At 48.4% G+C, this 20,119-nt stretch overlaps 1 protein-coding gene across 1 annotated transcript; it reads right to left on the bottom strand.

The window, feature by feature from the left end:
• Positions 1-1,223: 1,223 nt before the first annotated feature.
• On the bottom strand, positions 1,224-19,314 carry ACTR1A (actin related protein 1A). The gene is made up of 11 exons (XM_030865462.2): positions 19,155-19,314; positions 10,287-10,351; positions 8,959-9,034; positions 8,109-8,234; positions 7,185-7,309; positions 5,758-5,974; positions 4,938-5,030; positions 4,153-4,327; positions 3,988-4,049; positions 3,232-3,272; positions 1,224-3,054 (listed from the first exon to the last, which is right to left on the bottom strand). The coding sequence occupies exons 1-11, from the start codon at positions 19,200-19,202 to the stop codon at positions 2,952-2,954; spliced, it is 1,131 nt and encodes a 376-aa protein (XP_030721322.1). The 5' UTR covers positions 19,203-19,314; the 3' UTR covers positions 1,224-2,951.
• Positions 19,315-20,119: the final 805 nt, after the last annotated feature.

The raw sequence follows: 20,119 nt of genomic DNA, 5'->3' as shown, positions 1-20,119 counted from the left end.
CTCCTGAGGTCTGTGCTGTGTGTGGGAGTGGTGGGTTGGGGAACAGGATTCCTTACTTAATAAGAGCAGCCTGAGAGCATTTTCAGAGATGAGTGGGGGGCCACCCACATCAGAGTCACTGGGATAGCAGGGAGAGCCCACAGGCCCATGGCCGCATGGGCCCTTGGGAGCAAATCAGCTTTCAGGCCTGCGTTCGTAGCCCCAGTGCGTTTCCCGTGTACCACTGCTGGACGTGGTGGGCAAGGAGGAGTGGCCACTTCTAGGCTAGAGGTCCTTAACCTTGGAGTTGCTGGGGAGCTTGCAAAGATGCTGGTGTCTGAGTTGTTCCCCAAGATTCTGATTTCATGGGTCTGGGTACCGCCTGGCACTGGGGTTTCGGAAAGCTCTGTGGTGATTTTCCCGTGCAGCTGGGACTGAGAACCTCTGCTTGAGGTCAGCGTTTCTCGGCCTCGGCACTGCAGACACTTGGGGCTGGGCTGTTCTTCGTTGTGGGTGTTTAGCAGCATCCCTGGCCTCTGCCTACTAGATGTCAGTAGCATCTCCCTCCAGTTGTGACGACCGAACATCTCCAGGCATTGCCAAGTGTGTCCTAAGGGGCAAAACTGACTTTGATTGGGAACCACTGCTCTAGGCCAATGGTTATTTGAGGGTGTGCACAGCGGTTAAGAATGTAGGCCCTAGGGCTATATTGCCTGGGTTCAAATTCTAGCTAACAAAGGGCAGAGCTTTGGGAAATTATATAAGGAATAACAAACATACTTACACTTTGTACGGTTGTTGGGAGAATCAAATGGATTAACATTTGTAAAGTGCCTGGAAAACCGCTCCCCCCTACCCCCCAAGTATACAGGTTTAAAATGGAGAACTGATTAATCAGCATATCTGCGCGTGGGCCCTGGGAACAGTATTTTAATAAGCTTCTGACTTCAGAGATGTGAAGAGCTGGCCCCCTCATTTCGGGTGGAGTCTCATCCATGGGCTTGGGCATGTGCACGTGCACAGGCCTGGGACCTTCATTCCTGACCTGGTCTCTGGGCTTCGTTGTGAACACCATCTTCTCTGCGTCCACCTGACAGGCTGGGGCTTGGGCTAAGGTCAGGCCAAGTCTGGCTGGTGCAACAGTGCCCTCTAGAGGACAGACTAGGCCCAGTCACAGCCTCAGATTCCGGGCCCACAGCTTCTCCCTCCTCCCACCCTGCACTGGCTACAGACAGAGGCCCAACTGATGTGTCTATTGGAACGAGTTTATTTAAGTACACTGGGCCCCACCAGGCAACGTGGTTTGTGCGAGGCTGTGCGAGGGACAGGCTTGGGCTAAGGGCGGGGGAGGTGAGCTGGTTAAGCACACTGCAGTCTGTGGGTCGCCACATCGCTTTCACACACACCTGCTGCTGTGGCCCACACCTGGCAGGGCCTTTGGTCGTTGGACGGCATGGGGGAGAATACTGCCTGGAATCTGGGATCAGGGCAGGTCTTGGTGTCACAGGTGAGGGTGCCGGTGAATATCTGCTAGCCCCAGCTTTGCACCATCTGGCCTGAAGAGCCTTGGGACCACTGCCAGGCCAGCCCAGTCCAGGGTAGGCACCTGGCCCCACTGGACCAGAGGAGGTGAGCCTGAGCCCATCAGCTCCTGGCACTCTGGTCTGGCCCCTCCCTAACCAAACAAGTGCAAAGACAAGAATGGCACAAATCAGCCCAGAGGGGGCTGTCTCGCCTCTACAGCCTAGTCCCCCCTGGGTCAGCTAGCGTGGGAAAAGGCAACTTACTCGCAGCTCTTTCTCCAGTCCTAAGGAGGCTGGATCCCCAGCACCCCTCCTTTGCTAGCAGCCTCTGCCAAAGGGTGATTCTACCTCCTGTTTCAGAAAATCCAACCAGCAACCAGCCTGTTGATTCCAGGGTGGTGAGCAAGTGGAAGAGGGAGAAAGAAAGAGGCTGGAGTGACTCTGAGTGTAGCCTCTGATCCCAAATGGTCCTGAGGCCTACGGATACTGTCAGTTCACCGTTAGCAGGGAGTGGCGGGTCCCTGGATGCTATGCTAAGCTTAGGTGCTGTAAACGTTAGTGTGAACAGGGTGACTGGCGGGCAGGAGGCAGTGAGCTCCCTCGCTCCAGTCCCTGTACTGAACAAACACTTCAATAAATAAAACTGAAGATGGCTTTGCCCATGGATGGATGGAAAGCAAGGGCCTGGGGCCAACAGGCTCCTGAAACTCTCCCGAGATCCCCGGATGGGGGTTGGGGGTTAGAGCGTTAACTCTGCCACCCATCAGAAGTAGCACTACTCCTGCTCTCCTCAAATGCCCAGTGTGGTCCTGGTCTCCAGGTGAAGATGAGGGCATCCTGCCCCCTCCTGATACCGAAGTCTCAGTAACCGCTCCTGGAGTGCTTTTCCAGCTTTCTAAACCCAAACTGCAACAAAACCAGACAGAACTCAACCCTGGCCCTCAGTCTGTGATCAAGAGGCATTGAGAGCAGAATGATGAGCAAGGGGAGGCAGCAGCTGCCTTGGGCCGCAGGGCACCCTGGGTGGGGTAGGGGTGGGGCTGGCCCAGCCTAGGATGGGCAGCAGCAAGGTCTCCTGGGGCTTGGGTTTACCTCCCTCTCTGTCTCCCTATGGTAGTAAACATAGTCCCACACAGCCAGCCAAAGACCCCGCTGACGGAGCAGGGCCCTCTGCCAGCACTCTTCCCTGTCAGGGGCCAGTTAGTGGTCAACCCCAGGTCTCAGGCCGTCACCATCGTGGGTAGTTCATCGTCCTTTCTGGGCCCCGGGATCCCTGGGATCCCCGGGATCCCCGGGCCACACGGCACTCGCATATGCGCACACACTCATACCCACACACCCACACACACACTCATACACACAGGCAATTCCTCGCAAACACTCCGACTCAAGAAAGCGAGTTTTAAAGTGGAGTTAACTTCAGAGAGAGGTGAAGATGATGTCCCAATATTAGAAGGTTTTCCTGTGGATGGATCGGGCACCGTCTTCCTCGTATTCCTTCTTAGAGACCCACATCTTTTTAAAGGTGTCCAGGGAGGCGAGGATGGAGCCCCTGGAGTGGAGGGAATCCAAAGGAACAATGTCAGAGAAGGGGAGTGGGTACTCATGGAGCCAGCCAGTCCCCCTGGGGCCAAACCAGACCAGGCTTTTCTTTAAAGGGATGGGGTGGTGAGGGGTAATCAATGCCTTTGCTTCCTGTTCCGCTCTTATGCCCAGAAGAGCTACTCACCCAATCCATGTGGAATACAGTCTCTCTTGCGGTGCAGATATCTGCAGGGGTGGGTGGAAAGAGGAATCTGAGACGTCCATCCTCCCCTCTCCCTTTCCCTGCCACTACTCACCTTTGTGGCCAATTCTCACCGCCAGTGAGAGCCGGTGGATACGTGGATACATTTCAGTGGATATATTTCATAAAACAGGCTTTAAGTTATGTCCCTGCTGGACCCTGTGGCCTCTCTGGGGGGTACTGTGGCCAGCCTGCTCATCTGAAGAAACAGGTTCCTGGCATCTCTAAGTATCTATGGCTCCCAGGGAAGCTGGGGCTATCTGGGGGCAAGATTTGGCTCCGTCGGGGGCTGGTGGGAAGCAGATTGTATGGCAAGAACCACCCTCCTCCGTTCAGGATCCCCCCTTAGGCAGGCCAGCTCTCCTCTGCAGTCACTGAGACGTTAGACTGTGTCACAGGGGAGCAGTCAAAGTCAGTCTCCTGTCAGTGTTACCGTTTCCCTGAAAGACCACGTGTGGGGCCCTCAGCCTAGCACCCTGCCACATCTGGGTATCAGAACTGCCCCCTTTTGTGAAGACGGAGAGTGAAGAGGGGTCCTCCCCTCTGGTGGGCTTCAGGGGCAGAGTAGAAGCTGGGAGCCATCTGGCGGTGCCCAAAAAACTTGGGCAGAGAGGAGGGGAGGCCACGCCACATGGCCCTCCAGATCCTGGGAGGCTCAGTTCCACCCAGCCCCTGGCCCCGCCCCCAGCATGCTCCTACCCTGATCTTCACATCTTTCGGAGCCAATTTCTTCACTTCACTCAATAGCCTGTCACCAAAACCTGAATGGGCAGGAAAGGAGAATCTCATGTCAATTCTCTGGGCGTCTGGGCCCAGCAGTATGTGGAAGCTTTCTGGGGAAGGGTGCTGAGAGCAAAGACCAACCTTTGAACAGGGTGGAGCCTCCCGAAAGGACGATGTTAGAGAAAAGTGTGCGCCGCAGGTCCATGTCAGACTTCTGGATGGCGAACACCAGCACCTCATGGATGCCCTCGCTCTCCTCACCAATCAGGTCCGGCCTGAACAGCAGCTCAGGTGCCCGGAATCGGGAAGGACCAATCTGCGGAGGGGCCGCAAGCTTCTTAGGCTGGGGTGGGGGCTGAGGTCCCTCTGGGAGTGGGAATGGAAGAGGGCCCTCTGCCCATGGCTTAGTAACCAGGTGGCTAGGAAGGCCACGCTCAGGCAAGACCTTGTACGTCAAGGGCACAAAGAAGAACAAAGAGAGGGCTCCTGGGAACAAAAAGGAACAAACAGGACTCCTGGGAAACTACAGAGAGGAAGCTCCTGTGTGTAATCCTAGCTCTGGCACTTGCCGGCCAGAGACTTAATAGATGGATTCATTCATTTGTCGAAATTTCTTCCTATCAATGGAGGTCCAGGGAGATGGAACTCACCCTACACTGTGCCTAAGTGGTTAAGGACAGCACTCTACCTCACCCTTCCTAGTCCCATTCCGACCTAGGAAGATGCCTCTGGTGCCTCCTCCCCTCCACACAGGACAAGCAAAGTCCCTGGCACCTCGCTCTGCCTAAGATGCTGCGGCTCAAGAGCTATGCTGCTCCAGGCAGATGGTGTGAAGGACCTGACTCTAGCCTGCCCGTGGGAAGTCTGGTTTGGGCCCAGAGCTTTTGGGGCCTGGGGGGCCTGAGGGGAGAGGTCCAGACACCTACCTCAATGGTGCTGCCGTCGGGCAGGTAGTACTGTGCCTTCTCCGTCTCTAGCGTCTCATCCTTCTGGGGGTTTATGGATAGGTAGCAGGCTCTCTGCAGAACCAAGCACAAGTCAGGCAGGCAGGAAACCTGGCGCCTACCCAGTCAAAGTCCCCAGGAGTGATGTGCTGCTGCAGAAATCTGCCCATTGCAGTGACTGCCCTAAAGGTCGTTAGAGCTGCATATGCTAAGTGCCACCCAGTGAGGGCTGACCGAAATCTCTCTGCCCTTTCTTAGGATATCGTTTTCACCTGCTCCACCTTCCTGCTGCGCAAGCGTGGCAACTCAGCTTTCTGGCTTTGGGTCTGAGACCACACCCTAATTTTAGTGCAGACTCGGGTGTTTTTCTCCTACTACTCATACGGTTCTGGGTACCGCCTACCCAGCTCCGAGGTCTCCTAGAGCTATAGGTGGCAGGAGGGTTCATTTTACCAAAAAAGAAAAAAGTATTCTAACTTCTTCAAGGATGTAAAAGAACGTATGTAATTTGAACGTAATGTATAAAAAGCATTAAGTAAACGAGCATGGGTGTGCTCATCACCCAGCTTAGGAAATAGAGGCAGCTCCCTTTCTACCACAAGACGGCAGCACTTTGGAAGGTGAATCCGTCAGGGTCAGGGGACCCAGCTGGAGACCACACAGCTGCCAGGAGGCCTGGCTGGGGAGGGCAGAGCCTGATCCCCAGGACAGGAGCTTCGCCGCTCTTCACTTCAGGTCACGGAGGTCCTGGCTGCTGATCCCATTCCCTCTCCCAGCCCTGGGCCCACGGGGCAACACTTACTTCTTTTATGGCCTTGACAATCTCAAACTCGGAGGATGAGTGGAAATCATAGCCTTCCTTGCGCAGGTAGAGGCGAAGGAAGCGAGAGACGTCCCGGCCAGCGATGTCGATGCGCATGATTGAGTGGGGCATGGCAAAGCCCTCATAAATGGGCACGGCGTGGGTGACGCCATCCCCAGAATCCAGCACCACACCCGTGGTCCTGCCGGTGGCGTAACTGAAGCAAAGGGGGCAAACCATCACCAACCCCTGCCTCCTCACTCGGGGAAGAAACTCACTTCTTGCTAGAGTTCAGTGTCAGCTAAACTAAAGCTGGGGCCTGCCTTCTCCAGAAGCCTTCGACTGGACTAAGTATGAAGGCAGCCTGAGTACTGAAGCAAGCAAGCCTGTAGTGTCTGAAGAAAAGGGGCTGAGTCTCTCCAAGCTGCTTCCCCAACCCCCAGAAGAGCAGGCCCTCTAACCGCAGGAGATGGCCTGGCCTTCAACTGCTTCAGGGACCCAGCCTGAGGGACAGTTTTTACTCTCTAGACAAGAGGACAAAACTCAAATGCCTACAAGGGTCAGGCAGGAAAAGTGAATGAGTAAAAGAAAATAATATCTTCACTTTCATAAAAAACTAGCTTCTTCCCACATGGCCCTCTAGGTCTGTCCTTAGTATTTTCTCTTTTGGTAAGGACAAGGGTACAGACATATATTTCTGTGATATGAGGGGAAAACCCCACAATGTTTCATAAATAGCAACTGGCCTTCGTGTTGGGAGGACAACAGGCAATGGAGAGACTGTGGTGAAGTCAAGTTTGCAAACCCTATCTAAAGTGCAGCTGCTACTTTATTTCAGCTCCAGCTGATTTTTGTTCTAGAGGAGTGCAAGCCCAGCAATGACCAGATCTTCCCATTTTTCAGAGAAGCTGGAAATTTGGATTTTGATAGGAAATGTCCTAATTTTTAAATGCTGGCTCACAATTTTTTAATGGGGCCAAACACATGCCATCTGTAGGTCACCAGTGTACGATCTCGCCAATATACCTAACCCTGGTGTGAGGCAGGTTGGGAGCATGACAGAACGACAGGGGTGTGAGAACAGGGAACAGAGAGGTGTTTTCATCACGACCCTATCACCAGGCTTGCATAGCACCCGGCACAAGTAGGCCCTGAAATAATACCTGAAGTCATCACAGGGGCCTGCAGGGAGAGCTGTTGCAGCACGTGGCCTTCCCAGCAGGCTGAGTGGAGAGCCTCTGGCACCAAACCAGCAGGGAGTTACGAGACTGGGAAACAGCCTCAATGCTGTCTTTCCCACCATCCAACCTTCCCTGACAGAGATGCTCAGGTGACTCTGAACCAACCCAAAGGAGAGGCAGCCTCGACTCTGCCAAAGGACTGCTTTCCCCACAAGGGGCCAGGCTAGCCAGCCAGCTGCTACTCACAGGCTGAGCACAGCTTGCATGGAGATGAAGAGGGCTGGCACATTGAAGGTCTCGAAGAAAACTTCAGCAGCTCGTTCCCGGTTTTTCCGTGGGTTTAAAGGCGCCTCCGTCAGGAGCACAGGATGCTGGTGAAAGATGCCCAGACGGCAATCAGGGCGAGGCCAGATTCCCACCCCTCGTTAGTACTGTGTGGCTGGCTGGAGAGCTCAGGCGACCTTTGTCAGCCTCTCTCCAAAAAAGGACAAACTGGGCTTGTCACCTATCCCCACCCAAGTCAGCTTCTCAACTTTCTAAATTCACACCCCCTTTAAAGTCTCATTCTGTCCTCATCCCTTACTCCCCTCCTTGTCTTCCAAGATTCTTATATAGGTCCTTGTACCTACTGTATAGCTCCAGTTGTCAAGATTTTGCTAAACTCTAAATTTGGAATTATTAAGATAAAAATAATATTTAAAATTTTTTTTTCAAAATAGAAAATTAAATTTCAATATTGACTGTACTTTTAAAAAATGGAACATATCCCTCCCCTGGAAATTCTGATAAGCCTAGTATGCACCTTCCTTTTGTGTTTCTGAGTTGAGACTTCCTTTCTTAGAAGGTAAAGAGTATAGGCTCTGAAGTCTGAAAGACGTGGGTTTGAATCCCAGCTCTACTACTCTATTCACTGGGTGATCTTAAAAACACCACCTGGCTTCTCTGACCTTCTGTTCCCTTGTTTATAAAATGGAGATAATACTACCTGTATCTCATAGGAATGCTGTGAAGATTAAATGCAAACATGTCTGGAAAGCACATGGCCTGGTGCCTAGAACATAAGACTCAAACGCTCGTGGCAGTTATCATCGTCATCCGCCTCATCTCTGGGGTAGGGGCTCTGCCTGCTCTGCAAACCCTGCAGGGGCACCCTGAACATAGGACCCTCACCTCCTCTGAGAAAGTCTGCAGCTGGTCCTTAGAATAGACGTATTGCCAGATGCGCTCCATGTCGTTCCAGTCCTTGACGATGCCGTGCTCCATGGGGTAGCGGATGGAGAGCAGTCCTCGGTGCTCCTGGGGGCAGAGAGCAGCACTTACAGCAACAGCCAGCCTCTCAGCAGGGCTGCCAGGTGGGCCCTGCTCTTCCAGGGCCTGCAGTCCTCAACCACAGCTAAGGGCGGGCCACCCAGCCTCCAAGTCTCTAAGCTGTATGCTGCGAACTGTACTCAGTGCCCAACCAGCTGGCAAAGCAGAGGGCTTCTGCATTTCCCTGGGCCGCTGGGTGGCACCCTCCTCATTGCCTGGTTTCAGGACACAATCTCCTGGCGTTTGCAACCAAGGTTGGCAACAATGATTCTGTTGTTCTGCTTCTAGAAGCTGCCTGAGGAAAACTGTGCTAATTAACTGCCAAACTGTGCTAATTAACTTATCCCCAGGGTATCCCAGCTAGAATCTCCCCCCAATCACTTCTGCCAAAAAAATAACGAAGCCAGTCAACTTAATCATTGGCAATGTAGTGACAGAGTACAGAAGGAAGGCGAAAGCCCTCTTTTCTAGACTGGTCTCTATTTCCCAAAGTGGGGTTCCAGATATTTTTTCTCCAAAACCAGAGGTTGTTCCTGGGAGAAAGAAACCAACTAGGTTTACTCTCTCTAGAATGAGAGAATGAAAGGGGAGAGTTCAAGAGGAAATTGCTCCTTTTACTCGAGGCCATGTCCCACTGTGGGACACTGCCCGAGTGGGGAACAATGAAGGTCCCCTGCTGGCTTGAGGCTTCTTCAGTAGGACTGGGGATTACCTCCGCTTTGGGGCCAATGAAGATGTCGCCTTCGAGGGCACCTGCCATGACACGAACGTGTTTGGGTCTGCCCACACTACAAAAGAGAGCAGGGAGGACCATTACTTTTCATTTCATGACACAACACATGACAGGACACGGGAAGGATGTACTGATGCACGTACTTGGATGGGAAGAAATATACTCAATTCTACTGTGATTATTGTTGACGAATGAGATTATAGTTGATTTTGATTCTCCTCTTTCTACTTTTCTGCACTTCCCACAATTTCTATAATAAACATGTATTATTTTATTTTTTTGTATTTATTATTTTAAGTCATTTGTATTTCATATATTTATTATATTTATATTATTTTATAAGTTATTAAAACAAATTCTGGAGGATTCAATACCTCTAGTTCTTCTTTTTCCACACTATATATGCAGATCAAGAGAGACAGGGAAACAAGAATTCATTTAGATCGATTAGCTCAAAAAGTTTTTGTCTCCTTAGCCTCCTGCCCAGGCCTCCTCTTAAGGAAAACTGTGATGTTGTAACTGACAGATGGTCTTTCTTCCTTTTTCTACTGCTTTGAGCCCCTTTCCCAGGCACCCGTGCCCTTTTCCTGCCTGCAATCTCTCTGCCTTAGGAAGAAAGTGCTGAGAAAAAAACTCATCCTTGGGCTTCCCCGGTGGCACAGTGGTTAAGAACCTGCCTGCCAACGCAGGGGACACGGGTTCAAGCCCTGGTCCGGGAAGATCCCACATGCCGCGGAGCAACTATGCCCGTGCACCACAACTACTGAGCCTGCGCTCTAGAGCCCACGTGCCACAACGACTGAAGCCCGCGCGCTTAGAGCCCATGCTCCACAACAAGAGAAGCCACTGCAATGAGAAGCCCTCGTGCCGCAACTAGAGAAAGCCCGCGCGCAGCAACGAAGACCCAATGCAGCCAAAAATAAAAATAAATAAACTTATATGAAAAAAACCAAAAACTCATTCTCACTAGGATGGTAGGTATGGTTTAATGTTAACCCCATCCTGGGTGATAGGAGAATTTTAAGAAGAGGGTTCCATGAAGAGACTGTCATCCAAAGCAATGAGTCACCAATGATAACATTTTTGGCATCAGATAAAATCAAATTTAAAAAAATTCACCTCTCGGATTGTACCCTGCAGGCAACTGTCTGCTTACTCCAAAAGCCAGCTCCTGTCCCTCGCTTGTTGTTTTGAGTACCAAGACTGACCCAAATGAGAGATCCTTTCTCCCTAACAGATGGAGGGCTGACACCATAATGAAGCTGACAAGCCTCCCGAGCTCCTGACTAAGCTACAGAATGACTTACTAGTTTGGAAAGCAGTATTTGGGGATCTGATCACCAGCAAAACCAGCTTTAATCACACCGGATCCCTGAGGAGAGAGAGAAAGAGAAGTCACAACATCACAAAAACAAGAGGAGATATATATCATACAGTAGGTATAATATGGTTCCACCTTTACTTTAAAGAGAGAGACCTTATACTTATGTATACTATATCCACTGGTATGAGAATCTGAACAGTGAACACACACCAAAGGGAGGGCAGTGGGGCTGGGGGTGGTGAGGGGCATTTCTACTGCATACTCTGAATATTATTTGATTTTTATGTATTCTTTGACTTTTCTACATTGAACATGTTTTACTTTTGGAATTAAAAAGGGAAATTAATATTAATAAAGGGAAAAAAAAAAAAGAACTCTTGAGGAGAGAAGAGGAAAGTGACTAGAAGCACCAAAGCAGCCAAGTTTAGGAATATAACCAAGGAGGGAAGAGCGCATGATTCTCTTACACCATCGTGGAACGCTTCTAACCTACTTTCCCAGCTCAGACCCAGACTATCCCTGCCCTCCAAGGCCTCTATGACAGACACCACCACGAGCGCTGCCATACTTGAAGTTAACTCCAATATGACACACGTCGTCTGGTTCTGACTACAGGGGCAGACCACTATGCTTTGTGGGGGGTTTGTGGTTGTTGTTTTGTTTTTTCACTATGCTTTGCTTTACTTGTTGGTCTCTTGAGGTAAACAGCAGGAAAGCCCTAAAGCTCTGTCTGAGAAGAATCTGATGTCTCCCACCATCACCTCTGGTACCACCCGGGCCCAGCCAAAGTAAACATTGACTCTGGACATCAACTCCACGCAGGACAGATGTCGAGGCCTGATACTGCTTGAGATTCACCCTGTTTTCTTCCTTCTTAATTCTTCTGCCACCACACCTGATACCCTCGTCCTTCTACCCCCCAACACACTTTGTAGCTGCAAGTGTAATCAGGGCAAGCCTTTTCCTGCTGCATGGTGACCACTTCTCCTGGGGCGAGTATAATATTGATATTTCCAGGACCTACACAGCAAGCAGTAAACACATCAGGAGAGCTAACTAGCCAAGGTTACCTTGGTACCAAAGGCTTCCTGGCAACAGCCCTGGATCCCTCTCTGTCTCTTATTTCTGCTCTTCTATAGGAGAAGGGCAGGGGCTGGGGTGGGGTGAGATGGGTCATCCTGGTACCTGATTGTAGCAAGACAGAGGGAGGAGGTAAGAAGTGGTTGAAGGACAGGGAAAGCAGTATGGGAGGAGAGCAGGGCAAGCCAGTTCTCTAAGACAGCAGGAGCCTCTGCCAACAGAAAAAACAGGAGACAATGTGCAAACCCATTGGCCTAGGCAGAACAGCAAGGAGCCTGGAAAAGGTGCAGCTGTAAACTGAGCTCAAAGACCGGGAAGAAGGAAAAGACTATCTTACTGCAAACCCAAGGGCCCTGGGACAGCAGCACAGCTAGTGAAAAGAACACTGTACAAGAGAACTCTGGGAACTTGTGAGCTCAAGCTTCCAATAATTGCCCACTGCCTTCATCTGGGTGTGGTGATGCCAGCAGACTAACTGGATCTCCTGGTAGAGGTTGAAAACAAGAAAAGTAATCTAGAGTCTGTGCTTCAGACTCCAGATTTTTTTTTTTGGCCATACCACGTGGCATACAGGATCTTAGTTCCCTGACCAGGGATTGATCCTGTGCCTCCCACAGTAGAAGCGCAGAGTGTTAACAACTGGATCGCCAGGGAAGTTCCTAGATATTTTTAAGAGATGATTTTCCTGGATATTTGATTTTGAGTTTACTAGCAAAAGGACTGGAGGCTGAGTGACAAAGCAGATTAAGATGTTAGGTTCTTTTCTTTCTCTCCATCCTTCCCGGCAAGAGAATAAAATGCCCAGTTCAAATACCACCGCCTTGCTCCTGAAGAATAATCCCCAGTTGGAATTAATTATCCTCTTCCTATTATCTCCCCAAATCACCATTACCTGTTTTACTAGGTAGCATAAATTTCATTCTGCTTTTCTTTAAAAAAACATATATATATATACTTTTGATGTGGACCATTTTTTTAAGTCTTTATTGAATTTGTTACAATATTGCTTCTGTTTTGTTGGGTTTTTTTTGGCCATGAGGCATGTGGGCTCTTAGCTCCCCAACCAGGGATCGAACCCGCACTCCCTGCATTGGAAGGTGAAGTTTTAACCACTGGGCCGCCAGGGAAGTTCCCTCATTCTGCCTTATATTCGAATTTATGGTTTCCACTTTTGTTTCTTTTCAGCGCAAATTCCTTGAAGTCAGAGACTCTGTATATCAGCAGTATCTCACATGTGCAAGGTACGTGAATAGATGCTGGTTGACTAAAATGAAAACCAAGCTCAAATGATTGAGCTGATGAAGCCTAGAGTATGGAACCTTAATGAGCAGCTGGAATGCCAGAAGCCCCAGGCAGAGGTGGTACAGGGAAGGCAAAGGCAGGGTTGGGAATGATGCACAGGGTGGAACCAGACCCAGCTTGTCCCTGCAGCTCCACGAGCTGCTGGCAGGCCAGCTGAAGAATGGGTTAAGAATGTGTGGGGATGGGGGAGCCGGCTGAGTTGCCTCTATTCTGCGCAAGCCATACCATAAGAGCATATAAAAGGGGCATGTCAATTTCTTCAGGGTCATGTCAATTTCTTTAACAGTATTTGTAACTAGGAACTGTATACCTGGCAAATGAGCTGCCACTCTCTTTGTTATTCACTCTGGCAAAGCCAAGTAAACAAATGCCTTTTAGAAGCTACTTGAAAAAGTAGTCTCATTAAACATTTGATTTTGGGGACTCGAGTCTGCTGCCAGCCACCACTGACAATTCTCCTTCTGATGCAGGCAAACAAATAGCAAATCCTTCAGCAAGGCTCTCCCAGTACCTGCTGGCTATAGGCCTTGTGGCTTGGGCAACCTTATCCTAAGCACTGATTATTCTTGACGTGCTGGGAAGGAGGCTAGCTGTCTGACATTTTACCAGTGGGAAGAGGACGCTGAGAGGTGGAGCCTCAGATTCTAGGATATTGGTGGCCCATTTTGGCCCAAAGACATATTTTGTTTGGCCCACAAAGTAGTTTTTTTTTAAATTAATTAATTAATTTATTTTTGGCTGTGTTGGGTCTTTGTTGGTGCACATGGGTTTTCTCTGTTTGCGGCTGTTCTTTGTTGTGGTGCGCGGGCTTCTCATTGAGGTGACTTCTCTTGTTGTGGAGCACGGGCTCTAGGCGCGCGGGCTGCAGTAGTTGTGGCTCTTGGGCTCTACAGCGCAGGCTCAGTAGTTGTGGCACACAGGCTTAGTTGCTCCGTGGCATGTGGGATCTTCCCGGACCAGGGCTCGAACCTGTGTCCCCTGCATTGGCAGGCGGATTCTTAACCACTGAGCCACCAGGGAAGTCCCCCACAAGGTAGTTTTTTAAAAACAACTTTATTGAGATAAAATTCACATGCCGTACAATCTACCCATTTAAGGTGTGTAATTCAATGGTTCTTAGTATATTCACAGAGTGTACAATCATTCACCACAATCTAATTTTAAAACTTTGTCATCATCCCCCAAAGAAACGCTATATCCATTAGCAGCCACTCTCCATCCTTACCACCACCAACCCCCAGCCCTAGGCAACTACTAATCTACTTTCTGTCTCCATAGACCACAAACTACTTTTACATTAACTTCTAACAGTTAAAAAATTAGAGATTGCACATGAAATTTAATACTTCTGATTTCTCTTGAAAAATCAGAAGATATGGCAACACTGGGTCTGCATTCCTACATGGGGACAACTGGCTGGAAATGAGAAGCAGCTGGCCCTTTGGTCAGGTGTACCCAACGCACCTTTCATATTCCTCGCACTGTTGTTAAGGCTACCTTCTCCCCCTGGCCCCCACGACTTTTTTAATGTATCTGCTTGGCCTCCGCAGGCATTGAGTTCGAGACCCCTGTTCTAGACATGCTTTCTAGCTTGATGTGAAGCACATCCGTGGCTCTCAAAATATACATAATTGAATAGTGAGATTATCTCTGCAAGCCACCTCCTCTTCACTCTCTCCGTCAAACTACGGATGGATTCTTGCTGCAGTTGTATAACCAACAGCCTGAAAGTCACACCACAAGTGACGGTGTTACATAAATATATTGACTTCCATTTCCTCAGCTAATTCTAGTGTCCCTTAAACTTAAGTGAATCAGCAGATCTTAAGAGCTGATGACAATCAACAGATGAATGGATAAAGAAGATGTGGCACATATATACAATGGAATATTACTCAGCCATAAAAAGAAACGAAATTGAGTTATTTGTAGTGAGGTGGATGGACCTAGAGTCTGTCATACGGAGTGAAGTAAGTCAGAAAGAGGAAAACAAATACTGTATGCTAACACATATATATGGAATCTAAAAAAAAATGGTTCCGAAGAACCTAGGGGCAGGACAGGAATAAAGACGCAAATGTAGAGAATGGACTTGAGGACACGTGGAGGGATAAGGGTAAGCTGGGACAAAGTGAGAGAGTGGCATGGACTTATATATACTACCAAATGTGAAATAGATAGCTAGTGGGAAGCAGTCGCATAGCACAGGGAGATCAGCTCAGTGCTGTGTGACCACCTAGAGGGGTGGGATAGGGAGGTTGGGAGGCGAGATGCAAGCGGGAGGAGATATGGGAATATATGTATATGTATAGCTAACTCACTTTGTTATAAAGCAGAAAGTAACACACCATTGTAAAGCAATTATACTCCGATAAAGATGTTAAAAAAAAAAAGAGCTGATGACAAATTGTTTAAAAAAATGAGACAATTAGTGAAATTTGAACATTGACTAGATATTTGATGATATTAAGGAATTATTATTAATTTTATTAGGTTTGATAATAGTATATTGGTTATGTTTTTTGTTTTTTTTTTGCGGTACGCGGCCTCTCACTGTTGTGGCCTCTCCCGTTGCGGAGCACAGGCTCCGGACGCGCAGGCTCAGCGGCCATGGCTCACAGGCCTAGCTGCTCTGCGGCATGTGGGATCTTCCCGGACCGGGGCACAAACCTGTGTCCCCTGCATCGGCAGGCGGACGCTCAACCACTGCGCCACCAGGGAAGCCCTTGGTTATGTTTTTAAGAGTGTGGGGACTTCCCTGGTGGCGCAGTGGATAAGACTCCGTACTCCCAATGCAGGGGGCCAGGGTTCGATCCCTTGTCAGGGAACTAGATCCCCAATGCATGCCACAACTAAGGAACCTGCCTGACACAACTAAGAACTGGTGCAACAAAAATAAATAAATAAATAATAAAATAAAAGAGTGTGGAAGAGGGAAGTGGGTGGGAATGTAGATTGACGGAGAGTTGATAACCATTTCAGCTAGGTGATGCATATGTGGATGTTTGTGATACTAGTCCTCCTCCTTTTGTTTATATTTGAAATTTTCTATAATAAGGAGAGCTAGCAAATAAGATGATAACACTTAAGTAAAAATTCAAAACATAAATACTGTACACACACACATTATAAAATACATGTGTCCATAAAATCATGGATGGAAAGGAGCACATCAATTTTATGATGATGGTTTGCTTCTGGGGTTATGCTGGACCAGAAAGAAAGGATGGGATTGTAGATGGGTACAAAGAGGCTTCAATTATATCTGTAACGTTTTATTTCCTAAAAATATATGAAGCAAATATGGCAAATGACATTTATTAAATCTGGGTGGAAGACATGCTACATGGGTGCTTGTTATATACTTCTCTGAACTTTTCTGTGTGTTTAAAGTATCCCACTTTTCAAAAAGGGGGCTGAAGCAGCATAACGTTCCCCCCAAACAGTTAAATTCTTAGCTTGAAAAACCTGTAAAGATCTGGTATTGTTCCTGCCTTTAGGCCCACACAGTATGGTCACGAAGACAATCTTAAAATTGACCAGAATGTTGATCCATTTTAGGAAAGAACTTAACCTTCGAGATCTTCACAAAGATTTGAGCTTCAGAATAAACATAGTATTCTAATCAAAGTGTTGTGGACCTCAGAATGTGGCCTGGGAGCTGTCCTCCTCTTTCTTGTATTACTATCTATAATATGCCTTTGGGAAGAATGACTTATGCTTGTTTGTTTGTTTATTTATTTATTTATGGCTGCATTGAGTGTTGCTGCACGCAGACTTTCTCTAGTTGCGGCGAGCGGGGGCTACTTTTCGTCACAGTGCATGGGCTTCTCATTGTGGTGGCTTCTCTTGCTGTGGAGCATGGGCTCTAGGTGCCTGGGTTTCAGTAGTTGTGGCATGCAGGCTCAGTAGCTGTGGCTCGTGGGCTCTAGAGCACAGGTTAAGTAGTTGTGGCACACGGGCGTGGGATCTTCGCAGACCATGGCTCGAACCCGTGTCTCCTGCGTTGGCAGGCGGATTCTTAACCACTGCACCACCAGGGAAGCCCTAATTACACTCTCTTTAGCCCAGAAATAAAATTGTGGCAGCATGGTAAGCTATGGAGCTGTTGAATCTGCTAGAGACACATTCTCAAAATATAAAGTTGGCTCAAATATTTCAAATGATTTTTCCTATCCATCTTTCACTTTGAAACAAACAAAACAAAACTCTCTAAATATCAAACAGCAAGAACTACGTGAGGCCCCATATCTAAAACTGTGGCAGATGCTCAGTAAATCCTAGTGGGAAAATTACTTAAGTTTCTCCTATTTTACCTTTTGGTGGGATTGCTGGCATAATAAAGGAAATGTTTTCCCAGAAAAAGCAAGTCTATTCCTTAAGACTTAAAACTGAAAATGCACCACTGTTTTGATGCATTTCAAATACACTACCAAGAAAGAGAAAGAAGGAACTAAGAGGCTTCGCTTAAGTGACATTAAAGAAAGCGGATGGAGATAGAACTGCTGCCCGACAAATCCAGAAGCAAAGGATCTGGTGGGATGGACAGACTACTCCTTCTGCACTGCTGATGAAAACAGGAGATTGCTAATTTCTTTTTTTTTTCTTTTTAAAACTTAAGAAAAAGGCAGATGAAGCACACACAAACTGGCTGAAGACAGAAATAGTGTTCTCTGAAAATCAACATCAAGAACAAGGAGTCCTACTCAACCCTGTACAGAAACTAACTAGGCTCCCCCCATCCCCCACAATCCTTTCTTTATTTAGGGACATTTTTATTACTGTGATAGAGATATTCAGTCATTTATCCCCCCACCCATCAGTAAAATTAAAAATCCAATGTGCACATAGTGGTGTCAGGCCCTAGATACTGTATGTGGGAGGGAGGTGGGGAAAGAGAGAGTAATGAAAAACGAAGGAATACCATTTTTTTTCCCACCAGGGTTTAACAGTCTAATGAAGCAGACAAAAAAAAAATTGCTCCCCAACATGAGATGTCTCACTGAGCTCAACCTCCTTCCTGGAGAGAAGGAAAACTAACCAAAGAAGCACCTTTCCTTGGAAAAAGTGAGGAATTTGGAACCCAATCTCAATCTGAGTCTTGGATCCTTAATTCATAAACCAGGTGGTTTGAATACTGTTAGTTAACCTCTCCAAGCCTCACTTTTCTGCATATTTCAAGTTCTATCTACATATCAGTGTTGAAGCTTAAATGAGATGATGCAAATGAAAGGACCTTGCAAGTGCGCAAGGTCCAAAGGGCTGAATCAACGGAGCGAATCTGACAGTCACTTTAAGACAGAATTGTCAGTTTTTCCTCAATGGAGGGATTTAGAGACTTAGAAGGGGATTAGAAAGGTAGCAACCAATTTCCGTGAGACCAAACCTTTGAGTGGAAGACAGAAATCCATTTTTTTTTTTTTAACAACTGCCTCCTTCCGCCAAAAATAAGAGCTTTCCATTTGTCACTACTGATGCATTTGCGTGGGGGTACTATCAAGAGGAATAATGGATAAAGCACCGGATTTAGGGCACCTACACTGTGCGACCTTGGGCTCACTTTTACCTCTTCGCGCTTCAGTTTTCACACTTGTAAAACGAGGACCAAAATTCCTGCCTCAACTGTTCACCCGGTTTTTGTGAGGATCCAGTTCGAATGTATGTGAAACCCCCATGCAAGCGCTAGAGCGCCTGGCAAATATTATGTTTAGTAATTTTTTCCCCCAGAAACTAGGCGTTCCGAAGAGGAAGGTACCTCTCTGCTTGCTTTGTCACTCTCCTTTCTTCTCGACTTTTATTAACTCTGTAATTTATAATCACAGAAAAAACTGAAATCCTAAGCCCATTTCTGGCACCTGACTGTCGGGCCCCACCCAGGTACACCGCCACGCCTCCCGGCCGGCTCGGGATCTAAGGGAACTTAGCCCTTCTCCACCAGCAGGCGGGCCCTAGCCAGTCAGGCCGCACCACTGGGAGTCCCAGAAACCAATCCCAACAGCCCTCGTGCACCGCCCCGCCCCTTAGAGAGGCGAAACACTATGGCGGCCCAGAAGAACGACAGGGGCGCGAGCCAATCACTGCAGAGGGCTGCCCTCATCCTGCAAGGCCCAGAGGCGGGGTCATCGGTCAAGATGGAGAGCCAGAGGAGCCAATAGAGTTATCGGAAACTGGGGAGGGGCGGGCGCCGGGCGCTCACAGAGCGGTTAAGGCCCCTCGAGCCAAGGGCCCAAGGACCCTGCCTGGACTATAACCCTTCCCTTTATCCATCCCAAGGTTCTCCATCCTATGGTTGCTGGCCGGCTGGCCGCCCTGTCTGCGGACTACGGGTCGGGGGAGGACGGAGGCGGCGGCGGCTGAACCCGCCTGACAGGCCGGGCCAGTGACAAAGAGCCGGCGGCCCAGACTGAAACACGGGAAGCGATCCCTTCGGGGAGGAGAGCATAAGCCCCGCTAGGGGGATGCAACTCACGTTGTCGATCACGACAGGCTGGTTGGCGATCACATCGTAGGACTCCATGGCAGAGGAATCTCTCCTTCTGAGGAAGGAACTGCCAGCCTGGTCCGCCGCTAAGGCCACTGACACACATGCGCAGTCTAGCCGCCGGTACAGGGCCGCCAGGGAGCGGCCCGACCTCTCTTCCGAAGAACTACAACACCCAGCATGCCTTGCACCTGAGTAAGCCATCCAGGCGGCTTCGGAGGCCCGCCTAGTTTAAGGGACGGGGCGTCGCGTTTCCGACGCACAGTACCCTGGGCTTTGTAGTCTCCGTAGATAAGTAGAAGGGGACGCCGATTGATGGTTGCATTGCATGCCCGGATATGTAGTCCCTTTGAAGCGATTCGCAGTGCATGCTGAAATATGTAGTCCTGAGTACTTGTCTGTAGTTCGGTTTGGATTGATGAGTAACTCATGGATGTTTGGATTTTACAGATGAGTCCTTCCACTCCCTACCCTGGACAGTTTGAGGTTGCCATGTTCTCATATGGGTCTATAAGACATTAATAAACATCTATTACAAAATAAACAGTTTCTAAACATCTATTACCATCACACTCTAATAAAAGGAAATTTTAATACACATGGGGAGGAACCTATTCCCAGAACAAAGGAAAATAATTTACATTGCATAAAATTTGCTTTTTTTGAAAAAAAAGTACATTTTGGTTGATTTTCTCGTTTTTTCCTGGATAGGTGTAAACTTGGCAACATGCTAACATTGGTCTGAAGACTGGCATTTGGAACTACTGGTATAGATGATCTTTTGGTCATTAAAACATCGTTCATCTAATAGCTTCAGTAACAGTATATCTTTAATTTTCATGGGGATTTAGAATTGACATTGATGGATGAGAAAATGGAAGTGAAGAGAGATTATGTGTCACTGTTTTCTAATGAGCCCAGTGCATTTTTCTCTAAATTATTTCCTCCATCCC

The sequence above is a fragment of the Globicephala melas genome, chromosome 16 (genome assembly GCF_963455315.2).
Source record: "Globicephala melas chromosome 16, mGloMel1.2, whole genome shotgun sequence".
NCBI classification, from domain to species: Eukaryota; Metazoa; Chordata; class Mammalia; order Artiodactyla; family Delphinidae; genus Globicephala; species Globicephala melas.
This window is presented reverse-complemented; position numbering and strand designations above follow the sequence as displayed.

Coding starts and splice junctions, on each gene's coding strand:
- ACTR1A (XM_030865462.2), bottom strand. CDS start 19,202: ATGGAGTCCTACGATGTGATCGCCAACCAGCCTGTCGTGATCGACAAC. Junction 4,050..4,152: donor AGGCTCCACCCTGTTCAAAG/GTTGGTCTTTGC, acceptor CTGCCCATTCAG/GTTTTGGTGACAGGCTATTG. Junction 3,273..3,987: donor CGAAAGATGTGAAGATCAGG/GTAGGAGCATGC, acceptor CCACCCCTGCAG/ATATCTGCACCGCAAGAGAG.